At 40.2% G+C, this 25,792-nt stretch overlaps 1 protein-coding gene across 2 annotated transcripts in view; it reads right to left on the bottom strand.

Moving 5' to 3' along the window:
• Positions 1–25,792, bottom strand: part of LOC114567096 (microtubule-associated tumor suppressor candidate 2 homolog) — a 90,213-nt gene that overhangs the window by 35,187 nt on the left and 29,234 nt on the right. For both annotated transcript variants that reach the window (XM_028596002.1, XM_028596012.1), the window contains exons 5-7: positions 15,192–15,410; positions 10,347–10,568; positions 9,816–9,953 (exon numbers count right to left, since the gene is read on the bottom strand). In XM_028596002.1, the coding sequence (XP_028451803.1) occupies positions 9,816–9,953; positions 10,347–10,568; positions 15,192–15,410 (579 nt within the window). The remainder of the gene's footprint in view (positions 1–9,815; positions 9,954–10,346; positions 10,569–15,191; positions 15,411–25,792) is intronic.

Raw genomic sequence — 25,792 nt, 5'->3', positions numbered from 1 at the left:
CAATGTCATATTACACTTTTGATTCATATTAAGGCTGTGAAATGATGAAAATGACTACGCCTTATCAATTTTGTCTGTGAAGCTTTCACAAACAACCACCAGGTCTTTGCCAGTTCCACAATAGTAAACGCAAATATGAAAGACAAGGAAAAACTGCACTCTGATCAGAAAGTGCAAGCTAGGATTTTATTGTGTTAGAATTATTTAGCCCCCTTCCCTGTTTGTTAGCACATTTGGAGTGGTATGCCTGATGTTTTCCCGTTTAATTCAATACCATAGTCTTTATCCTAGCAGCAAAAGTGAGCTCACTACAACCTCTCATATACAACAAAGTGAATTCGCGTTCAACCCGCGATGAATTTCTAATGCATTTAATGTTTCAAATTAACCTTAACAGAAATTATTTGACAGCACTAAAATGGCACGATAATTTTCATAATCATAATGTACCACTATGTTGATAGCTGACTATGCAATTCGCTAAGATAGGGATAAAGGCAGCCTATTATAATGTGTCCAGCTCCTGGCACTTGAAATTAACTCACGTCTAATAATGTAGGCCTACTCTTCTTCTTCAGTTTTATTTTTACAGGTAGCATATAAGTGATCCTATTAGCGCCCCCTGCTGTTGGCTGTTAATATCGCTTTATTAGACTATTTTTTGTGCTGACGGCCGTCGATTGACAGTTTCATGTCACTCTTATGTAGATACCTGCAAGTAAAGTGTTACCCAACAATCTCTGTGTTATTGACATTAAGCAAGACAATATAACCTGTCAATGTTTTTGTTATGACAAATTGACATTAACCTAGACAACAAAACATGGAAGGCCCAATTATCAAACTGTAAGAAACTATTAGCTTGATGTTTTAACATTACATTAAACTTTCATTAAGTGCTTGGTTTTTGCATTTGAAGATTGCAAATGCATGAGAAGATTACAATTGTGTCATGAATAATATCCTTGACCTTCAGTAAAGTGAAACCATTTAGACTTGTCATTAAGATGTCTTAAAAGTTATAAGACCAGTTTGACGACAGTAAACGCAGTACCGAGTTGATTTATTTAGTTTTGGACTTGTTGCTAAAGTAATTGCTAACTGTAGTTAGCTGCAGTTAGCTCTGTTAGCTGTAACGTTACAGCTGTCCAATTAGCTGACTCAGCCCTGGGCTGCAAAGAGCTAAACCCGGAAAGAAACCATCTCGGTAACATTAGTGCATTCCCTGTCGTGTTTTTAGTCCCAGTCTGGTGACACTTAGCTAAAGAGCATGGCGGAAATAATTGAATCCGATTAAATCGCTCCAAACTGCTGCCTGTGTGGAAACCCATCTTAACGCACATTTAGCGCTATTGGCTAATAACATAACTCACACACATAACGTAAACGCTAATCAATATCCGCAACGCGACAAGTCCTTCCGTAACGGCTGTCATTACCTAGCAATGGGAAATAGATTCCTTGCCACCCTTGATAACAAATACCTGCGCTGTGCTTTGCTCTCTGTGCTTTGCTCTGCGCCCTACCTAGCAATTAACAGAGAGCTAATCGCTTATCATGTGTAGGCGGCTTTAGGGTAAAAATACCAGGGTTGGCCAATCAGAGGCAGAGTAGGGCGGGCCATGTCTTCACCATCAAATTTGCTTGCTATTAGCTGTTAACGGAGCTTTAGCTAACGGTGACCTCGGCTAGATGGATGGAACCAAACACAGCAAAGACCAGTTTTACAACAGGGAATACACTACCCTGTATCCGAGCCAAACCCAGTTTTCTTTCCGGGTTAGCAGCCCTGGGCTGAGTCAGCTAATTTGACAGCTGTACAGCTAACTGAATTTACTAGCTAACGGCAGCAAACTACAGTTAGCGGTAACTTTAAAGTAGCTGCTAACTGTAGTCAGCTGCCTTGAGCTAGTTTTAGCAACAATAAATGTTAGACTAATGCAAACGTTATCTGTTGAAAATTCATCAAATCACCGCACTGTTGTTAAACTGTGCTTATAACTTTTATGACATCTTAATGACAAGTCCAAATGGTTCCACTTTACTTGAGGTCAAGGATATTATTCATGGCACTGTCATTTAAGCATTCAATTATGAAATCAAACTTCATGACAGCTCCAAATTGTTTCACTTTCAAGGAAAATGACTCATTCATGTTCATGATAGGTGTCATGTCATAATTATGATGGTGTTATGTCAGTCTTATGTACATCTCTTCAAATAAAGTGTTACCAAATATGGGATTAGCAGACACCAAACACTATTTTACCAATACTATATTATGAGGGATTAATAGTTTTTTCTTCATCTTAAAAAGGCTACTATTGATGGAAAGATATTTTTGGTGACACTTCAAAGTAGCACTGCAGTGGAGAGTATCTAACCAGTCAGGCAAACTACAGTACTATCAAACCACGGGAGATGGATGAGCCAAACCATTGAGAGAAACTGTAGAGTCAAAAACCACACCAAATATACTGGACATCTCTGCTGAGCCTTGGGAGAATATTCCAGTTCAACAGATATAACCTGTAATGTCCTCATCTGCCACCCCATTAGAAAAAAACCTCCATATCAGATTAAATCTTGCACGACGGAGAAGAGTGTCTGTGCTGAGTGTGTGTGGATATGCACATGTGATGACTAAAGCCTGCTCTAACCTACATTTCAGGGCGATGGCAGGCAGCAGCAGGGAAGTGGGTCTGTAGAGCTCAGACTGAGAAAACACTGCAGCCAAACACGTGCAGCTGGGCTCAGATGGGCCAGCAGGAATACACACAGTACAACTGAGAGAGAGCAACATAATGAGGGCAGTGCGGCTGAGCTGAACAGGGAGGAGCATGTTCAAAAACCAAATGAGAAAAATACTGGCTGCAAAACATGAGGCGATTAGTAGATAATATGCTGCTGAATATATAAACAGTATAGATAGTTTAAATGGATAAAGATGATTTGTCAAAGATGATAAAGGAATTAGTGAGTAATTTAGCAAAGACAAATTAATGCTTCAGAGTAAGCCCAGTGGCCTAATGATACTGGCAAAACCACAAGTCAAAATCCACGAGAAGCTGTTGAAGCCCAACTGGGGAAATGTTAGCTTAGCTTCTTTTCTCCTTGTAAGCTAAGCAAAATGCATAACAGTAATTATGTGGTGTCTTTGGTGGATTATCTTATCTTTCACAGATGTTCCTGTTCTAGTCTATATCTATGACGTTCCACTTCCGGGATTGCTCTGATGCCGCCGGAAATTCCGCTGGATGTCCATTGAAATTCCGCTGGATGTCCGTTACCTTACGCTTTCTTTGTTTGGAATTTTAAACTCCTGTGGATATGGTTAACTGCTCCTCAGATCTCTGCAGGGTAAGTCCAGACAGCTAGCTAGACTATCTTTCCAATCTGAGTTTTCTGTTGCACGACTAAAATAACTTTTGAACAAACAAGTTCCTTCCTGAGTTTATTTTGTAGAAGCACCTTGCCTCCATCCGGAGCGCCCATCCAAAAATGCTGTGTAGACTAAAAACACACACAAAACTAGCAGCTTTTTTTGATGGGTTTAAATGTTTATCTTTAGTTCATTCTCCTATATTGACTTAGCCTGCCATGCTAACAAGACACAATGTTAGCATCATGTTAGCATAGAGTGAAGTTTTAGGAGCCAAAGCGCTAACATTGTGCATGAAACGTCACTCTATGCTAAAATAATGCTAACATTGTCCAAAGTCCAAAATTATTTACAATGACATCCTCTCTTTTTCCTTCCACTAGTGGTGTGAAAATTTGGTATCGATCCGATACCAAGTAAATACAGGGCCAGTATCACCGATACCGATAAGATTATTCATCATCAAATTGCTAAATCTGATTGAGTTTTCATGACCTTCAGTGTTTTTGTGATTTTTCCTTTGGATTATTAATAATTTAAAACCCAGGACAGAATTTTCATATACTTGTATACATTTTTTTTGTTAACGCTGTATCTTACAGCCTTTTAACAAATTATACAGCTTGCTGTTGTTGGCTGCTTGCTTGCTTGTTTTCCCGGCGCCGCTGAGTAATGTGACGATACAACATCATATCACAAAAGGGGGGAGGAGAAGCAAAGTGTGCCTGCTCTGCGCTGTGACAGGAGCAGCATTTGAAAAGCAGTGGCACTGCAGTGGCACTTACACAGACACCAACAGCCAGGTCGCCTCTTAGATATTATCGTATTGATATTATCGATATTTGGATCGATCCGCCCACCACTACCTTCCACATAGCACTTAAAAAAGCACAAAAGCTGTACTGCCACAAAAACAACAAATGTTCAGAGGAACCCAGCAGTATAATGGCTACAGTACCTCATGTAAAAAATAAATAAACTCTGTTAACAGTGAGGACTGACTCTGTGCCAGACGTTACTAGCCTCTCACAAATAGAGAGTGCACTTTTAATGGCTAAATAAGTAAAAGCCAGATGTGGCTATTTCTGGTTTATGTGTGTGAGTCACGTGGTTGGTGCCTCTCTGAGCATGAATATCACGGCTAAAAAGAGCCTGCAGCCACGTCTATTCATCACGCCACTGCTCAAGCACTGATGCAGAAAGCACCCACACACACTTGCAAAGACCCGTGTAAACACACTTGTGTTAAGACAACTGACGGCCCTATTGTAACCCTATACATCCGTGGCAGCTGTGGTAACCGGCATAAACAATACTGAAAGCCCCCACAGTGGTGGAGAGATGGAGGCAACAATGGCTGCCAACCACGCAGGAAAACAGGAGGAGCCGGACGAGGTGATGTGGGAGGATGAAGGGCCTTTGAGGCTTATCTGGGGTCAGGCTTGCCATCTCATGACTAAAGATTAGGCTAAAAAGAAAAATGGCCAAGAAAGCTGATCTTTACATGGTATTCAAAGGCAACCTCACCCATCAGACAAAGTCAAAGAGGAGGAAGACGGATTGAAAGAGGAATGAAATATGGAAGGGTGATTGGTAGACAATATATGCAAAATAAGTATTTTATTGTGTAATAGGAAATAGATACACAATGCACAGCCAGGTGTTTTTTGCATTCACCTGCTTGTGATGCTTAGATATTTACATTTCAAAAACAATAATTCTAAGAGTTTTTCTTATCACAAAATGGACAGCTAATAAAGATAAAACATCACAGATGGATGGATGGATGGATGGATGGATGGATGAATGGATCGATGAGTAGGTTGGTGTAAAACTGAAACTAAAAGCAGCTATGGAAGATGGGAGTCGGTCACAGATGGTTGGAGGTTTGTGACACACTGCATTTATCAACTTGTTGGCATTAAACATGGGTTGATTGACTTGTGAAAAGATGGATGTGTTAAAAGAAATTAAATAATTAATGGCTGGATGATAGGAGGGCATGAAGGACAGTGGCATACCCAGACCTGCATGGAAGACCACAGTGTTTTTCCTGCATCCCGACAGCAGCTGAAGATTTCGGAAAAGTCCTTTGGCCGTCAGCTTCACATGGAAGTTGGACAGCGACAGTCTTGGAGACCATAACATTGTCTCCGTTTGTCCTCCAACACTCTTCAAGATTTGATTTCAGACTAATGTTTCTAGTCTGGGTCGTCTTTTTGTGTAAGAAATTACTTTGACTTTGAGCGCTTTCTCTGCTCCACTAACTCTCAAACAGTCCTGGGCTGCAGGAAATCCAGTTTTTTTCTTCTTGTGGTCCAAATTCCCAGTGTTGCCTGTCTGACCAGTTTACTGTTGTCAACTATTTCAGGAAATTATTTTCTTATTATAAGGCTCCCAAAGCATTTCTTTTTAGAAGAATAACTGTCTGGTAAGTAAAAATCTTCCTCTTTTCGTCTTTAATTTGATTTAAAATAATTCCACATCAAAAAGTAAGAAAAGACTTGGAGATTGTTGCTGCTGGAACTTAAGCCTTGCATCTCCATGACAGCCACATGGAGATCAATATAAAGAAGACAAAAACAGAAATCTTCCATTCAAAGCCAAACAGTCGGCGCTGCAAAACAAAAATAATAAAAACAAAGGAGAACTGGTTTCTGTAGCCGAGCAAATAGACTACGAGAAAATGGCGCCAAAAATAGCTTTGTGCTTTACCGTCGTCCAGGTGGTAGTGAATCATCCAATGATAAAAGATGGAGAGAACGAGAGAGGCAGTACTTGGGTGTTTGTATGTGTGAGGGAGGAAAGACAATCCTCATTGCGGTGATGATTAGTAGTCCATCTTTGCTGTTATACGCAAAACACACAGTGATCCGTCCCACTGACACACCACAGAGATGTGTGTGTCTACAAATGTAGCTCTCCCTTGCACACACATGCTAGGTGGTTGGACAAAGACAAGCATCTATACACTCCCTCTATTTCTCGGCTGTTTCCAAAGCTCTGTGAAGCCAGTACACACACACACACACACACACACACACACACACACACACACACAGAGAGAGAGGGAGGGACGCTGCAGGGGAGAAGGGGGAAGGAGAGTGGGAGGGATTTGAATAATCTGTCTCTGCTGCTCCCTCCCTCCCTACCATCCCCATTTTTTTTTCAGGTCTCTCGTCCTCTCTCGGTTTCTATTTGAACATTTGAATGAGAGAAAGTCAAAGGTTAGATGTGATAAAAGGACTATGATGAAGAAGAAATACACCAAGAGGGTAGGAGGAGCCTCTCTCTTTCACAAACACACATATATACACACACACACACACACACACACATGCGTCTGTGTCTCTTCAGCTCTCAGTGGCAGGTGCCATATTAAAACTATTCAGCCAAACACAAACACAAACATACTAAACATGCAGCTGAGCCGTTCCTTCAAGTTTTGCAATTTAGCAACATTTCTGTTAAAATGTCTCAATGTAGGTTGAGATTAAAGTTTTATGTAATACTGCCTGCCGTAGAGAGAGTGATTGCATCCCAGAAGTAAGTAATTTAGTCTAACACAGAGATCTTCAACACAGGGTCCTCAGAGTTACTGCAGGGGGGCCCGAAGTTATGTTTAATCTTTTTTTTTTTTTTTCAAGTTCAAAAGTTAATATGTATTGGTATGCATTAGTTTAGCTTTAACTGTGGATACTGAAGTTGATATCAAAGAGAGCCTGACAATATTATTCAAATAATATTAATCCATAATAACTGGATTGCATTTTATGGTGCCACCTGCTCATCAGATAGACATTCACACAATGATGGAGTGGCATTAGGAGCAATTCAGGTTTCATTGTCTTGCCCAAGGACACTTAGAGATGGGACTGCAGGGCCAGGGATCGAACCACCAACATCTGATTGGTAGACAACCGCTCTACCACCTGAGCCACAGCCACACATTTCACATAGCTCATTCTCATACTCGTATACTGCATGCTTTCATTTCCAGAATAAAAGTAAGCATAACTAACAGTCTTAGAACTTAGATCAATTCAAATACACTGCTCAGTGACTTTCTATATTATGCCAGTCTTACGGGACTCTAAACAACCTGTACTCATTTCAAATGAATCTTAAAAGTATAACACATGGTGCTCTTTTCAGAAACAAGGTGGTCACTTAGACAAAGAACATATATATACAACATATCTTTCTGTACTGCAGTGCTTTGTGATGGGAATACATTTTTACACAAAAATCTTTCCTGGTACAACTTTAATTTGCATGGTACAGTGCATGTGATACACACAAAATCAGACTGTAATATGAACCTTGAATCAGCCTTCAAAAATTACAACTCAGCCATGATACATAAATAGTCTCCTGTGAGCACAACACAGGTCATGGACATTAAACCAGAGTCAGAATATGTCAGAATCAAAAGGATATGTCCAATAGAGACAAAAAGAGTTCAAGAAAGTCACTGGGTGCTTTAAAAGCCCACACTGCTAACCACTGTCGCCTGACAGGCTACTGTGGTGTGTGTGAATGAGAGAGAGAGGTGAATGAATCAAATGCATTTGGGGGGCTTATGAAGTGTAGGCTGCCTCCCTGCCTGCCTGGCTCTTTCTGTCTGCGTGCTTGTGAGTAAAGCGATTACGAGGGTGACAGCATGTCTGTTAGTAGTAGCTTCCCACAGGCCCTAAAGAGACTTCCAGGCCCAGCCACGGACGGGAGACAGCTAGGCGCCCGGGTCCAGACCAGAGACACCACATGGGGGGAAGGCTGCAACCACAGGCCCTGGATTCACAGGGCCCGCATGGAAGGAACCAGCAGTACTTTACAGAAGATGGGCTTCAGTAAATATGACCAGCATTTATAATGCTCAGCATAACATGTGTTCTCACTCCATCATGAGAACAGAGAGTATCTGTTACTTGCACTACTAGCTAAAATATTGCCTTGATTCAAAAATCTTTTCTAAAACAGCTTTAAAATGAGTTTTTGTTGGTGTGACATGACATCAAAAGTGTGAAATGTTGGACTTCATGGCCAGTAGCCAATATCCTGCATGTTACTGCTGAGATAATTCAACCAGTGAACAAATGAGTGTTGAGAACTGAGCGTTAAAGCACCTTAAACAGCAATACAAGACTCAATCCAACTTAAGTATTGCTGAGATGTAAATATGGTTCCACTCTAAATTCAAAAAAACATAATTTGTGTGTGTGTGTGTGTGTGTGTGTGTGTGTGTGTGTGTGTGTGTGTGTGTGTGTGTGTGTGTGTGTGTGTGTGTGTGTGTGTGCGTGTGTGTGCGTGCAGCTGAACAGTAAACATCCAAACAGAATGATTTCATATCACTATTAAAAGTTGTACTTAACGTACAAACTAATGCAGAGTTTGGAGATTGTTTCTTAGCAATCACACCAGACTTGTCCTGCCCTCAGCCAACCAATTTCTGTCAAATACCTGACCATCATAATACATTGCAAAAAGTATTTGCTTTTAAAAAAAAACATCAAGTCAGAAGCTTTTCTTACATTACCTTTTTTGAAAACCCTCAGTCATGTTTAAAGACATTATTTAGCATTAATTTCACAACATAACATAACATAACTTGAAACCTCTGCAGCATGGCCAATAGCAGTGGCATGTTCTTGTTCTCTTACTGCCTCAAGATAGCATACATAAGAGGATTTACCAACTTAAGGAACGCAGAAAAACAAACCAATGAAACAATAAGACTTACTCAAACTCAACCAAAAAAAAATATTTCTCATCATCCTGCCAACCAGTAGTGTTCAAATAACTCTCTCTTCAAACATGCACAAATCACAACACTTAAGAAACACCAATTGAGAATACTTTAGTCCGGATCAATGAGAATACTAACGAGGCTACAGAGGCCTCAACAGCTTTAAAATGAAAAACACTGATAAAATAAAATAAATAATAATAATTTTAAATAATAATAATAATAATAATAATAATAAAATTAAAATGCCAATTATTTAAAGCTGGGAAAGGTTAAAATAAATTTGATATGCATCATTCTAGAATGATGCTGTAGAAAGCACTGGCTTTTTAAAAAAAACACACCATCTGAACCCTTGCATAAAATCAAATCAAGCCACTGGTAAGAAAGTTAACAACACGATTTTTAAGCAAAAGAGTGTTGTTCTTTCAAAGAACCTTAACAGCTTCAGATGCTTTAATGTCAATATCATTCTAGATGCACCACACGTCAATGCACACAAATCACGGTACAGTATCTGTGATAACGCAGTATGCTTGCTATTGTAGCTCTATTGCCAAGAATCCTGGGATTACTGCGGTTTTAAGACGCTGACACACCTGCAGCCCTCACACACAAACATTCCCCCCCACACACACACACACACACACACACACACACACACACACACCTCTCACACATTCATACCTGCGCTGTTCAGTCGACTGAGTCTTGCTGAGCCGCTTCTTTGCAAGGGATACTGGGATACCTGCTTTGTCAGGCCCTGATTGGCAGCAGGAGCTGTCTTTGCTGTGTTGTGGCTGGTGACTATTGGGGTCTTCAGACCTGTAATGAGGAAAACAGAGGAAGTCAAAGCTTCTCCTTTGGGCTTTGTTTTTACTCCCTGGCCAGATGTTAGACGAGTACAGCTTGTATTTTCCTGTTGCAGTTAAGGTAGCTGCAATTGTGAAAACAAATCAACCCTGATCTAGGTTTCCACCCTTTTCACTCAGAGCTAATGTACTGAAGAAAATTATTATTTTGGCTCAGTTGTTTATTCCTGGACGGGGCAGCTGTAAAACAATTTAGTTTAAGGACGTCATACTGCCAAAGCAACTGTGTAAATGGTTAAATTAATAGGTAAATTTGTTTGATGTGAAGGATTTGAGTTACACACGCACACAAGCACGCACGCACACACACACACACACACACACACACACACACACACACACACACCTGTAGCAGTGGCCCTGGCCTGCAGTGACAGAGCTCTGTTCCTCAGTGCAGGAGGCTTTGGAGCGGCAGTGATGCTACTGGGAAGTGCGTCACTGGGAGTATTGGTATTGGTGGTAGCTGCAGTGCTGGAGATGAGGGGCTTTGCCGTGCATTGGTTGCCCACAGGAAGTGTGCTTTTGCTGGGCTGCTCATCTGGCTTGGTCCCTGTTGGTGCTGGAGCTCCTGGAAATGTAGAAGGAAAGAGGATACAAGAGGTTTTAAATACTAAGAATGCTTCATATAGATGAAAGAGCAGAACTTTTGGGTGGATGTTCAAATTGTCAGCTCTTTTTGAATGTCAATGTTAGGAATCCTATAAAGAATAATAAAATATCCAACAAAGAAAATAACATTGATAAACAGAGAAACAAGGAGAAACAAGAGGACGAGGAGACAAAGGAGTCCAGAATCTGTAATTATGGGCAAATCTTTAGAAGGGATGTCTACAAATTACAACACCGAAAAAGATACAACAAAAATATTTATTAATTTAACTTTTTTTTTTTTTAAGTAAGTGCTGTAGTAGAACTAGCAGGAGACAAGTTATAATTGAGGTAAGTTTGGAGACATTACCTTATTTAATCATTAAATGAAAATAAAAAATATTTTTGTTGTATCTCTTTTCGGTCCCTAGGGAGTATGTCTTACTGCCGGCAGCAGTAGCAGCAGAGAGCAGAAGCCAACAGGCAAGTGTTATTTACATACAATTCTGGTGTAGGCTACTTACAAACTTTCCAATCCATCGTTTTATGAGTGCATAACCTATTTGTACTACTGTAGAAGTTTGGTATCATTTCGGGCATTATTAGTGGGGTCATTTATGAGATACAAACGTGGATCCATTAGCGCCTACACTTGAAGAAGGAAGAAAGAAGCTAAAGAAGAAAGTAAAAGTAAAATAAATGAAAGTAAAATAGATTACACTCTAGGCTGCTTAAAAATTGTATGGAGATTCCTTTTTTATCTTAACCAGTTGAAATATTTACACATAAATATTGATTTTTAATTGATTCGCGATGCATCGATACATCCCTGAAATGACCAACTTATACTGGTGTATTCCTGTGTTCTAAATGCACAGCATAATGACCTCAGAGTTAGACTCACAACCAACACAAATGTGAACAGCTGGCACATACCATGGATGTAAATAAATGAGTCAATAAAATGAGTGGTTGTAAAATAAAAAGAACTGTGTGGGGGTGTACTACACGGATGCTCCTCTCTGATACGACTAAATACAGAACCTAAATATTACCATGGTAACTAGGAAATGTAATCTGGTTACCATAACAACCTAGCAATCTGTAACCATCACTTTAATGTGTTGCTTTGTGAGTGAGAAAAGAAAAAAAGAAATAACCTGTAGATTGTTTAATATAGCAATGTCATTATTTTGTCAATATTTCTGTGTGACAAATAATCTCGTGATAGCTTTTTTCTGAACCACATTTCATGGTCTTCAGCCTATATTATACAACAAGTAGATCCCAGATCAGACAATCTGATTGGTCAACTAGACATTTACAATGTGCTCAAATCAGCATGACAGCACACCCAGAGCCATTTGAGCAGGGCTGGACTGGGACAAAAAATCGGCCCTGGCATTTTTGGCCCAGGCGGCCCACACCCAACGTGATTGGTCAGACACATTCCCTGCAGACAGTCCTCTTAAAATATGCGTGCATTCTATGATATGAGTTGCCTAGTGTTCAGCGTTCATGTGATCGTTTTGAATCCTTCAAGAGGGGACTCAAGACTTATCTGTTGATCTTACACTTAAATAATTCATTCATTCTTAGAATTATGATTTGTATATTTATGGTATTTTTATAATTTTTTTATTATTGATATTTGATATTGTATTGTCATTATTTTTATTATTACTATTTTAATATTATTGGCAACAACTTTAAAAACAGTTTACTGTTAATTTTAACTATTGTAAGATTCATATTTTGTCGCTTTGGACACAAGTGTCTGCTAAATACTGTAACCATAACTATAACCCTTCCCAAAAGCTACAATAAAGCTGAGAGTAGTATATGCCCTGGAAAAGAGCACCAATACATGAGAAGCTAATTAAGCCATTCAAGAACACTGATGCTTGTATCAATCTGTCAGACTCTACAACACCTGCACCACCCGATAATGTTGTAGTTTTTTTCGGGTCCTGTCTCAATCACCCACCACTCAGCATGGCTCTATGTATATATTTGTTATTATCTGTATTTATATTTTTCCAACTGTATTTATATTTTTTCCATTCCAAGTACTTACTTTTTCAATATTATTTATATTATGGTCACACTTAAATATCATTTATATTATGGTTAATTACTTTTGCTGTTATGTAATTACATATTTTTCAATCTAATTTCACGTCAATTACAATTACAGTATTTTTTTTGCACTGCCCACCTCACTTTACTTAAATACTTTTTATATAATGCCACTTTACATTCATTCAGTGTTTTTTGCACATTGTCTGTTGTTTGCCTGTTGTTTGTTTGTTTTGGTTTGTTTTTATTGTGGAAACACTGCTGCTGTAATAAGTGAATTTCCCCATTGTGGGATGAATAAAGTATTAATAAAAGTATTATCTAATCAACACTGATTTTATAGATCACACAGACTTTTCAGCTACCCAACAGGCTAACCGCTAGCATTTTCAATGTAAGTTTAAGCAGTTAGGTTACCTGACAGCCACTAACTTTAATGTTACAGCCAAACTGCTTGTTATCGTTATGACGTGACACGCACACGCGCCCACGAACACACACACACACACACACACACACACACACACACACACACACACACACACACACACACACACACACACACACACACACACACACACACACACACACACACACACACACACACACACACACACACACACACACACACACACACACACAGCCTCCCTCCCTTCCTAAAAGTCCCTGGGCCGGGACGAGAGGCGTGGCCATAGTGGGATTCGTAAATTTGCGGCCAGGAGTGGGGAAGGGGGTTCCTGGATTTCATTGGGTCAGGCCAGTGCCAATAAAAAAATTAACCAATGGGCCGCTGTGAGTTCTTTATAGGCCGGCCCGGCCAAAAAAATAAAAAAAGGCCTATTTACAGTATATCAGCGATTTGGCCCAAAAGTCCGTCGACCCACCGGGAAAATGCCCAGTATGCCAGATGGCCAGTCCAGCCCTGCATTTGAGTACACCTGGCATATCATTTAAAATATCACTCCGCCATTTCTGTGTCAACATTACGGAGTTGAATTAAAAAACATCAAAACATTTGTATTCATGTAAATAATTCAGGAACCACAGTGGAATACACAAAAGCTCTCCAACTAGTACATAAAGTCATTCATGGGATAAAATAACTTATTTGTTACAGAACTAACAGTTGTGTTTCCATGGTAACAGTTTCCCTTTCCTGACAATTGACACGAAGAGAAGAATGTGACTAAACTCTGGTCCTAGCCACATCACTGTCGTGCCAATAATGACGTTAAATCAAACACTTGAGTGTAATATTGCTTAATTATTGTAGGGATGTTTAGTAGGGGTTTGTAGAGCCTCTAAACAGCAAAGACTCGAGGACGAATGAGAAAATGTGGAGATCCCTGCCACAAAGGAATGACACTTTTAGTGACAAATAGGAACCCAGTAAGGGTCCAATATTGCGACTGTTTCATGCTTTGAAAGAGAATAAATATAAATGTAGTATATTATGCAATTAGGTCGAGCAGACAGATTTAGCAATACTGACTCAAGTGACTCAAGTGACTCACACAACCCGGATCTGTTTAGTGAGTGACTCAGAATAACCCGAATCCTTAAAAGGAATCGAGTTTGCCAGGCCTACTATATATGGGCGCCTGCTCTACCAGGTGAGGTACCCAGGGGCCCAGATTCAGAGTTTAACAGGTTAAAACATATTTTTTTCACTTGAGGTTCACTGTTTACTGTGAGCTTGTATGTTTTGTTTTATGCATTTTCATTACATGTTCATGAATTTAATTATGTTTTATGTATCTTAGGTTTATAGTGTGTGTGTTTAGTGCAAGTTTTAGGTTTCACCTAGATGCAAGACACATTTCCTCCTGGGAACAATAAAAGTTGAAGATTAAATGTCATTAAAAGTGGTGGTTCTACAAACACACTCTTTCTTTTTTATTCTGAGGGACTGGCACTAAAACCTGGTGTGAACATTTTCTTGTTATCAAGTTCCTCTGCAGCTGCTGTTGGACACAGTACCTAGCCAAACATCATCTAGGCTACTCTAGCAAAATGTTTAAAATAATAAGAGGGGTAGAGGCATACATTGCAGAGATACAGTGTTTTAGGGAGGATCTATCCTTTAAAAAATGGTGCTGTAGACACACAACCACACGTACGCACGCAAGCACGCACGCACACACACACACACATATTGTCTGTATTCTCAGTCCTGACCAGCTGTGCTCCTTGACCTCCACAGAGAAAGAGGGGATACTGCTGTGCACACACTTACTCTCTCCCACTAAAAATGAAATGTTACATGAAAACACAGTGTGTGCACAAACGGATCTTCATTAGGATCTTCATTAACATAAGTATTTAGCAGCTGATTTTAGATGACACACTGTGTGTATACGATGGAGACAGACTCTGCATGTGTGTGTGTGAGTGAGTGTGTGTGTGTGTGTGTGTGTGTGTGTGCGTGGAGAACACCAACAGTGAAAAGAGAAGAATGTTAAGTTGTATGTGAGCGAGAGAAAATACGAGAGCTCAGCTAATATGTGCAACCCCCACACCTCACCTTTGCTTATGGCTCCACTGATCCCAGATCCTAGTGCTGAGGAACTGAAGCTTGTGGGTAATCCTTTCACAGGAAGTTTTGATGTGGAGGGTGTGGCAGCTCGTTTGACCGCCCCCAATGCTGGCTGTTGATTAGCTGTTGGTTTGGAGTTGGACGTTGCGGGATCTGGAACAGCCAAAACAGATGCTCGCTCTGCGTTGGTGCGAGGTTTGGGGATACCTGGGAGAGTAATACAGAAGGCCATACATTATCTCTATCCATCATTACACACACAATATAGAAACAGACTTAAAATATGTGGTCTTTCTGATGAATTTTGAAACTAACTGGGAACATAATTATGTGTATGTATTACATATGTCTATGCAAATGAGAAAAGCCAATAGAAACCAGCTGAACAGTGAATGAAAAGCTGCAGTTTTTTAAATGCAGACCCAGGGCTTTGAAATTAGGTCAATTCTAGTAAAGCCAAACCTTTAATTACGCATGACATACCAATCATCTTACTCTAAAGCAAGGAATATATATCAGATCTACTTCACACTTGGAGATGTATTGCTGGGGACCCAAAGACATGTCCAATTTGGGGCGGTAATATAATTTCTGTATTTAATTAAAAAATAACCACAATGCATCATCAGATATTATGGAAACATGCTAAGTTAAAATACTATGTTTTCTGACAACAATACTAAAGTATAAAGTATTTTATGTTTTATTTTATGTCTGTTTGTGTTTTGGCCTGTGTGTTGGTATCAACTGCCTATTTTGACAGCCAGGCTGGGTTGCCAGAAATACCTGTAAAAACGCAAACACAGCAAGCTACAGCTGTAGTAGGCCTAAAGTCATGGAAGCAGCAAACAAAAAAACGGGATCAACGGAGATAGATTCATTCTACCCGCCCTAAAAAAAAAAAAACTTGCCATCTTTCTAAACAGGTGCATCTAGAGACAAGTTAAAACACGGGTAAATATTGGAGATGCATTTAAAAGGTGGAGGCAACTTAGAGCCTAAAAAGCCACTGAGTTGACTAATTTCCTCCTAAACAGGTGAGGTATCATGGGACACAGTGTTCTCTACAGGTTGCTTTGCAATGTAACATGTAAGGTTATTTTATTGTGGCTTATGCCAGCTTGAAGGTTATGATATGTTGGACAGTAAGATTATTCCCACTTTCTTACAAACTGGCATGCAACCATAATGTGTAATGTACTGACTGTACAGTGTATAGACAAGTTGTATAACGGGTCTGGAAGTAGTAGTACCAGCAATCTCCCACCAGCCGAAATTGTTCTCTGTTCAGCTGCCGTAGCCGACAGACAGTGCCTGTGCCCTGGGTACAGACGACTGAGAGGTCGCGGTCTTGTTATCCGCTGTTGCAGTAACATTAAGCCGAGTAAAGGTGGCTCTCAGTCGGGCATGGGGCTCCGCAAGGTCGCGGTCTTTTTAGCGGTCGTTGTTGTTACGTTTAGTCAATAAAAGGTGACTGTCAGCCGGGTACAGACTTCAACTAGAGCATGGGCTTTTATAACCTGCAACATAGCAGCGTCCAGCAACTCTGCTGCGCTGTGGAGTAATGTCTGGCAATGTGAGACTAGCATCTAGCTAACATTGACCTTGTGTGACATTGGGTTTAGCGTTCTCAACCTGGCAACTCCCGTGAATAACTCTTTTTAGTATTTTGATTTTGGCCTTCAGTAACCATTTTAAACGCTAGCTGTCAGTGTTACATACTGGGCCTTTAAATTCACTCACAGCATCAGATACCAACACAGAAATCACCCTTCAGGGTCTGTAAGGAATGCACCAGGCAGAGCAGCAGCTTGACTGCACCACTGTAAGATGATGTAGTATTAAGAGCGTCAATGGTAGCGAATAGTACGAAAGTAAGGATGTTGGTTGGGGTGGTGGATGGATCAGACAACAAAAGACTGGAGACTGGGGTTCATGTCTTAAGTGTCACTGAAACGTATATCTTGTAACTCCACCCACGTTCTTTTCCTAACCCGTTCTTGTGCCGCATGTCTAATTTTAAGCTCCTCTTTTTTTCTGCTTGTGGAGAGCTAGGTGACACATACAACTATATTGATGAGGACCGGTGAGTTAAATCGGCTGTCCGAGAGTATAGCAGGCAGACACACAGCTGACAACCTGCAAGTGGAGGCGCTGGAGACAGGCCCGGACATGCATGCCGCGCGGGCTGCTGTGGACTTGTGTCAGTCCCGCAAGCGGTTTCAGGAAAGTGGCTGCATGTGTCCGATAATGCACAGAACATTAACACTGCTACAAGCCTACAGCTGTCTGCAGACACGCGGAAAGTGTGTCAGAGCCTTCCGGACAGGTGAAATGAGACTCCATTTCCTGTGCTTTCTTTTGGAAGGCTGGCTGCCAAAAATCGCACCTTAGGCCTCCTAACTAATTAATTAGCCTGACACTAGCTATCAGTAAACAGAAGATAGTGTCTGGTGTCTGGTGTGTGCGCCAGTGTTTATGCGTTTGTGTGTCGGGCTGCCCCCACATTTGCCGACTGGCGAGTGTTAATTTCGGACCCTGCACAGTACTGTGAAACAGTAGCCGTTTAATTTACTTTGTAAATGTAAGAGAACTTGATTGAAGAAGAATTTTCAACATGCTCGAATCATCTCCACAATGGAGTTTAGTTCTGTTTGTTTTTCAACTATTTTGTTACAAAGAAAACAGAAGTGTTATAGCTTTGGCTATTTATTTATTTTACTTATATATATTGTTAATAATTTGCATCGTTAATATTGTTCTTCGGTGTTCAGTTATACAGGTTTTTCAAATGTTCTTTAATAAAAATCTCTTTTTTTCTCAAAATCTCTCTTTTTTTCTCTCCTACAATAAAATAATATGGGGGTCTATGGGGATTCACTCGCCTCAAGTGGCCACTCCAGGACTGCAGTTCGTAACTGTAAAATATTGTAAAACACCTACCTGTGAAATCATATTCCATCTTGCTTATTTTTGGTATTTCTTTCGCACGAACATCTAAACATCGCACAAAAGTCTGCTGTCCGTCCCAAAATGACGGCAGTACAGGCGTCAGGAAGGCGGTATCTATGTATTTATATCTATGAATGGAGTGAAAGACCTGTTTTCGCCCAAATCTTTTTTTTTTTTTTGGGTAAAGTGACCAGGTCAGACTTCTTCAGAAGTAGTGTGAACACTCAAATCTTGCCCAGGTCTGATTTTTTCAAATCAAATTTAGACCACTTCCATATGTGGTCCTGAATCAGACCCAGATCAGATTTTTTTCAATGTGGCCTCAGTGTGAACAACCAAGGCGGATTTGATGCGACTTGCTTAATACTGTTGGTTTTGTATGTTTACAACATATTTACAATTTGCTCTTTTTTTATTCGATCTTCTTGCTGCTGCTGTGCTGTACCCTATTATATACTGCAACAACCTAATGCAACAACCTCGTTTATCCACAGAGATCATTAACTTTCACCAACTTTCTACAAACATGAATTCTGCCTGGCAAAAGGGGAGAGAGACACAAAGAAAAAAGGCTCGTTATAAAGAGAGGGAAAAAGTTTACGTGTTCACCAATTACACACCCACACCCGCAAACGCACACGCACACACACACACTAAACACACAAACACACACAAACACAGTCTCTGTTGGTGAAGGTAGAGCAGCAGTAAAACTTGTACTGGGACTGAAGCCAGCAGGAAACATCTGGCTTCATTTGGTTTCAGTTCAGATGAAAAGCCAGCCAGAGAAAAGCAGCTGGAATTTGTTACCTCAGAAATCAATGTTAGGTAAGAGCTAGTATATATCAACGACGTTTAATTTCTGGGATTGTTCAGGTGCCGCCAGAAATTCCTCTGGATGTCCCTCATTTCGGCCGGATGTCCGTCACCTTCCTCTTTCTTTGTGTTCTAAACTCCGGTCGATTTATGAGGACTATGGTTAAATGCTCCTCTGCAAACTCAGGGTCCTCTCTACCCGACTGAGAGACACACTTTCTTGGCTTAAAATTACTCATCATTGGTCGTCTACGGCTGCTGAACAGGCTACACGGTTGTTTTGCCAAAGTTAAATTGCATATTTCCATTATGAGTTTCTGTCATAGGTCTGTCAAGGTGGTTGTAAACAGCCATGGTCCACTTGTCTGGTCCTCCGGTGATGTTAGCAATTATCGCATGTTAGCATGGTGGCGTTAGCCAGGACCAGTCGATAATCACTTCACTGTCTATGTCTCAATTGTTTTTGCGAGTAACTAACTGTAGAGTAGGCTACTCTATATAATTCAATGTGAGTACACAAATGTTGAAATGACTGAAAATGCCCGTCCCTAGTAGCCGTGAGGAAATTAGCCAACACTGAGGTTTTTTAGGTCGGGTAGAATCTATCTCCATTGATCCTGTTCGATTCTTTGCTGCTTCCATGGCTGTAGCTCGTTGGGTTTGCGTTTTTTACAGGTATATCTGGCAACCCGGCCTGGCTGTCAAAATAGGCAGTTGATACCAACACACAGGCCAAAACACAAACAGACCTCATGGAAGGAGTGATCGTAACATCAAAAGGCAGACAGTAATTTCGCCTTGGAAGTAAGCAACAGTAACGTTGATAATTAGAGTACATAAATGCAATGTTTGGCAGTATGGCGGTGTTTAGCATATATGTGTTTACGAATGTTGCCAGGCAGCCTGCCCTCCTTTATTTCCACTCGCTACTTCTTCTTTACTACTTCTTGCTTATTCACAGATATACATAGAATATTGCAATGATCAATGCCTTAAGCATAAACATCTCTGTGCATGCTTGTAGCGCAAACGCCATCTCTGGAGGCCCGCGCCCAGGGCTGGACTGGCCATCTGGCATACCGGGCATTTTCCCGGTGGGTCGACGGACTTTGGGGCCTTATCGCTGATATAAATAGGCCTTTTTTATTTTTTTGGCCGGGCCGGCCTATAAAGAACTCACAGCGGCCCATTGGTTAATTTTCTTTATTGGCACTGGCCTGACCCAATGAAATCCAGGAACCCCCTTCCCCACTCCTGGCCGCAAATTTACGAATCCCACTATGGCCACGCCTCCCGGCCCTGAGACGTGAGCTGTAATAGTTATGCTGGAAGTTTAGCATTCACGTTATAATGGACAAACGACCACCAAGTGCAAGGGAGGTGCAGAGAAATTAGAGGAGAAAAAGATTAAGAATCTACAGGCGGAGTCCTCAAAGATTTCTGACATGTTTGGGGCTGTATAGCTGCTTCAACATCAGCATTACCTGAAGCCGAGGAGGAGGAGAGGTGGCTGGCTATACAGAGAAGCAGAAACAACGATGTCAGGGAAGAAGGCGAGGAGGAGGCGAGTGAGGAAAACATGGAAGAGAGAGTAGATGACGATGTGGTAAGGACTAGACAAATTAACATGGACTTTCAGGAAGGGAGGGAGGCTGTGTGTGTGTGTGTGTGTTCGTGCGCGCGCGTGCGTGTGACGTCATAACGATAACAAGCAGTTTGGCTGTAACATTAAAGTTAGTGGCTGTCAGGTAACCTAACTGCTTAAGCTTACATTGAAAATGCTAGCGGTTAGCCTGTTGGGTAGCTGAAAAGTCTGTGTGATCTATAAAATCAGTGTTGATTAGATAATACTTTTATTAATACTTTATTCATCCCACAATGGGGAAATTCACTTATTACAGCAGCAGTGTTTCCACAATAAAAACAAACCAACAAACAACCAAACAAACAAACAACATGCAAACAACAGACAATGTGCAAAAAACACTGAATGAATGTAAAGTGGCATTATATAAAAAGTATTTAAGTAAAGTGAGGTGGGCAGTGCAAAAAAAATACTGTAATTGTAATTGACGTGAAATTAGATTGAAAAATATGTAATTACATTACAGCAAAATAATTAACCATAATATAAATTATATTTAAGTGTGACCATAATATAAATAATATTGAAAAAGTAAGTAGTTGGAATGGAAAAAATATAAATACAGTTGGAAAAATATAAATACAGATAATAACAAATATATACATAGAGCCATGCTGAGTGGTGGGTGATTGAGACAGGACCCGAAAAAAACTACAACATTATCGGGTGGTGCAGGTGTTGTAGAGTCTGACACATTGATATAAGCATCAGTGTTCTTGAATGGCTTAATTAGCTTCTCATGTATTGGTGCTCTTTTCCAGGGCATATACTACTCTCAGCTTTATTGTAGCTTTTGGGAAGGGTTATAGTTATGGTTACAGTATTTAGCAGACACTTTTGTCCAAAGCAACAAAATATGAATCTTACAATAGTTAAAATTAACAGTAAACTGTTTTTAAAGTTGCTAAGCCAATATTAAGCAAAATAGTAATAATAAAAATAATGACAATACAATATCAAATATCAATAATAAAAAAATTATAAAAATACCATAAATATACAAATCATAACTCTAAGAATGAATGAATTATTTAAGTGTAAGATCAACAGATAAGTCTTGAGTCCCCTCTTGAAGGATTCAAAACGATCACATGAACGCTGAACACTAGGCAACTCATATCATAGAATGCACGCATATTTTAAGAGGACTGTCTGCAGGGAATGTGTCTGACCAATCACGTTGGGTGTGGGCCGCCTGGGCCAAAAATGCCAGGGCCGATTTTTTGTCCCAGTCCAGCCCTGCCCGCGCCACAGTGTCTTGCCCGAGAATAAACAAAGCTTTACCGTCAGTGGATCATAATTCTTGCTTTAAAAACTAATTGCAGCAAATGCAACCAACTTATTCAGATGTCTTCTTCAGGCTCAGGATAATGTTATAACTTCTAAAATGATGTTTCAGTAGTTGTTTAACATGCCCTTGTTCACTTCCCCTCAGCACTTGTCCTCGGGGGAATCACCCCCGGGAAGTCAGGGATTCTATTTGCCTGAAAAACTGAAGTGAATTTCGTGAGATCAACCCTCAGAGAGAGCGAGTGAACAATGAAGATAACTAATGTCAGTTAATATTTACTTTATACTTTAATTTACTTTTATTTACTAGATAATTGTACTTGTGTAATTTCTTTATTCCCAACATTATCTGTAAAGAAATTCTGTTTTTGAAGATATTATAAACCTGTAGCAGTAGTATGATTTATCCTGATACAGATCACAACCTTTCTTAATCAGAAACTTATGCAGCCGATTACTAAGCCTCATTGAAATGAGTCTGCAGGTATTCATACGAAGTGTAAAAAACAGTAATAATACTTTTTTATATGACATAAGCAGACATAGAACAAACATAAAAAACAGGAATAGAATGCCATATTTAATAATATTAATAATAATAATAATAATAACAATTTGGGCTGATGGTGAACCAGGGCAGGTGCGTTCAATTTTAATTCCTCGCTTTTGCCCCACCCACTATCACTCAGCTCTCCAAGTGGCCTCCATGCGACACATGCTGTTACGTAATCTCAAGGGCTGAGGGGAAGTGAAGGAGGGCATGTTGAACCACTATTGAAATGCAGCTTAAGTGGTGAGATGTGCAGATGCATGATGAGCAGTTCATGTAACACATAGTGAACTAAGGAGACAATTTACTAAAAAGTGTTGCACTAAAGCAAGACCTGACCTTAAACTAACCCCTTGGACAAATGTGGACTGGTCAGTTTACCCTCATTTAGGTGAAATTCTTTTAGCTTATAAGCAGATTTAATTGTTTACAGAAGCCTATCACATCGAAGTACAGATACAAACACTGAGCTCATGAATACAGTTGGCTAAACCTGTAATGGAAAACATATGTAATGAAGTAATCGAGTCACAACCAAATTTAAAATTGCCCAATGTGCGCACGCAGGCACACACACATGCACGCACGCACGCACAAACTAAAAGGAATCCATTGATGCTGATCTCAGTCTAAGGTCAAGAGGCATCCGTTTGTTCCTGTGCATCAGCCAAGAGGACAGAAAGCTTTTGTCTGTCAGAATGTGACCTTTATAAGGAGAGAGATCTGGTTTTACACACACACACACACACACACACACACACACACACACACACACACACACACACACACACACACACACAAATTTCAGCATTTTCTGCTATCTACTCTACATGACACAATGCAGCTCAGTGATTATGGAAAACAAGTTACACACAAACACACATACACACTCAGTGGAATTACGGGGCACTGGGCACCAGACAGGGGACACCATGTTTAGGTTAGGCTAGGCAACATGACATCATGACTTCGCGTAAACATACACCCGCCGCTTTCCTAAAGCCAACTGCCGTGTTATTTGTACACATTTTGAGCTATCCACGTGTATATCTACGCACAACGGGCGGCAGTCGTCACAGCGTAAACATAAACGCCACTTTCTAAAGCCACGTGGCGTTATATCGCGAGGCTACATGTTATCGCAAGGCTACTGTTGGGTTTAGGAAACGTCACACGCGGGTTGGGTTTAGGAAAAGAAGAACCGGTCAAGTGCATCTCGCTGCAGCCTGCGGGAAGGCGGGGCCATCAAGCCAGGGATAGTCTGTGTGTGTGTGTGTGTGTGTGTGTGTGTGTGTGTGTGTGTGTGTGTGTGTGTGTGTGTGTGTGTGTGTGTAAATAATGCTGGTGTTGATGAGACACTCCTAACCCAGACTGATCTCATGAAGTGGCGTATGTATAACACGCCAATTCGTATGCCATTACTGGCGTGTTATCAAGACGCATACTTGCTTTTAAGCGTGTTTATCAACGCCGTTTGCCTCCATTGACTTACATTACCTTGCGATTGTGTGTGAACTGACGACGTAGCGAATAGTACGAAAGGGCAAAAATCCACATAGGGAGGTTAGTTGGGGTGGAGGATGGGTAAAACACCGGACTTTCACCCAGGAGAGCGGGGATCGTGTTGTGATGTTTCCTTTCCACGTTTGAAACTGATGATGTAGGCTAAACACAAACGGCATTTCATGCAAAAACAGTTACGTTTTCATGTAGTTACTGTAATTGGGCTGGTGTACTTTTTCGTTCATTTGATTTCTGATTTTGAAACAATATTCAAATTTGAAAAAAGGGTAATTTTAAAGCTTGTTAATATTAATGACAATGTGTTCAAACAGAAAACAAGCCATATTTCATTTAAATTAGCCCTCAAAAGTAGAATGGTGTGTTGTTTTGTTATGGACTTTCATATTAACAGCAAGAATTCAGTCTCCATTACAACCAAATGTACAAAGGGGCGATTTTGCTTTATGAACAATTAACAACAGGTGAACCAGAAGCATATAGTGGAACTCAAAAAATTTGAATATTGTGCAAAAGTTCATTTATTTCAGTAATTCAACTTAAAAGGTAAAACTAATATATTATATAGACTTAAAGCAAGATTTCAAGCCTGTATTTGTTATAATTAAAATTTTATAATTATGGCTTACAGTTTATGAAAACCCTCAGAAAATTTTAATATTGTGAAAAGGTTCAATATTGTAGGCTTAAAGTGTCACACTCTAATCAGATAATTAATCCAAAACACCTGCAAAGGGTTCCTGAGCCTTTAGATGGTCTCTCAGTCTGGTTCAGTGGAATTCACAATCATGCAAGATGCTCCTCGGATATTCAGCTTCACTCAATGACCTGCACAGTAACACACCTAATCTAAACATTTCAAAAGGTTGAACGAGGGTTGAAGTTGCATTTTAACAGGGCAGTGCAAGTTGCGGCTGTGGTTTAGCTGAAGCTAACGTTGTTTGAGCTTTCACGTTACAGTCTTACGTTATTTCCGAACCACTCTTTTCGTTTCAAAATCGGAAATCAAATGAACGAAAAAGTACACCGTTGACTTAGCTAGTGTAGCAAGCTACGTGAAAGAAGTTGAAGAGCCAGAGATATAGAACTCTGTGGAAGTTTATTCAACCGCTACACACACTCGCTACACAGAGGTCATCAACCTACCCCAGTGTTTCAGTCATGGAAACCCAACAAATGTAAATAAACATGAACACATTATCAAGACTAAAACCTAGGTATCATAAATGCATAACAAAAACACTAACAGAACATAATTTACCCACTTAAACTAAACACTTAAACAACACTAATAACCTAGTCCCAAGATCCTTTGCAGAACAGTCAACACAACGGCATCCTGCTGGCTGTTACACTAGCATGCAAACAATTAATTTATATGTCTACGAGCATATTAGCAAACTACCCCAAGAGACAAATACCGAAGAATATTGATAGAAAGCTGGGCAAACTAGTACTTTCATACTTTTTAGCATTGGCTAATTAGCAACCTGCCCGCCATTAGATGTTAGCTTCCGAGCTAGTCATGAAAACAAGGCTTTCACCGGAGTCTTACGTTATTTCCAAACCAATCTTTTCGTTTCAAAATCGGAAATCAAATGAACGAAAAAGTACACAGACCCAATTACAGTTCACTGTTGTTGCATGAAATGTCATTTGTGTTTAGCCTTCATCAGTTTCTATCATCTAATGTGAAACAAGATGATAGAATACGAGCGTATGGGGAGTGAAAAAAAAATGGCTGACTTGGATGTGGGTGTGGACGCAGGCTGCAGCGAGTGGCTCCTCGAACCGGTTGGGATTAGGAAAAGAAGA

This window comes from Perca flavescens, chromosome 2 (assembly GCF_004354835.1).
Source record: "Perca flavescens isolate YP-PL-M2 chromosome 2, PFLA_1.0, whole genome shotgun sequence".
NCBI lineage: Eukaryota > Metazoa > Chordata > Actinopteri > Perciformes > Percidae > Perca > Perca flavescens.
This window is presented reverse-complemented; position numbering and strand designations above follow the sequence as displayed.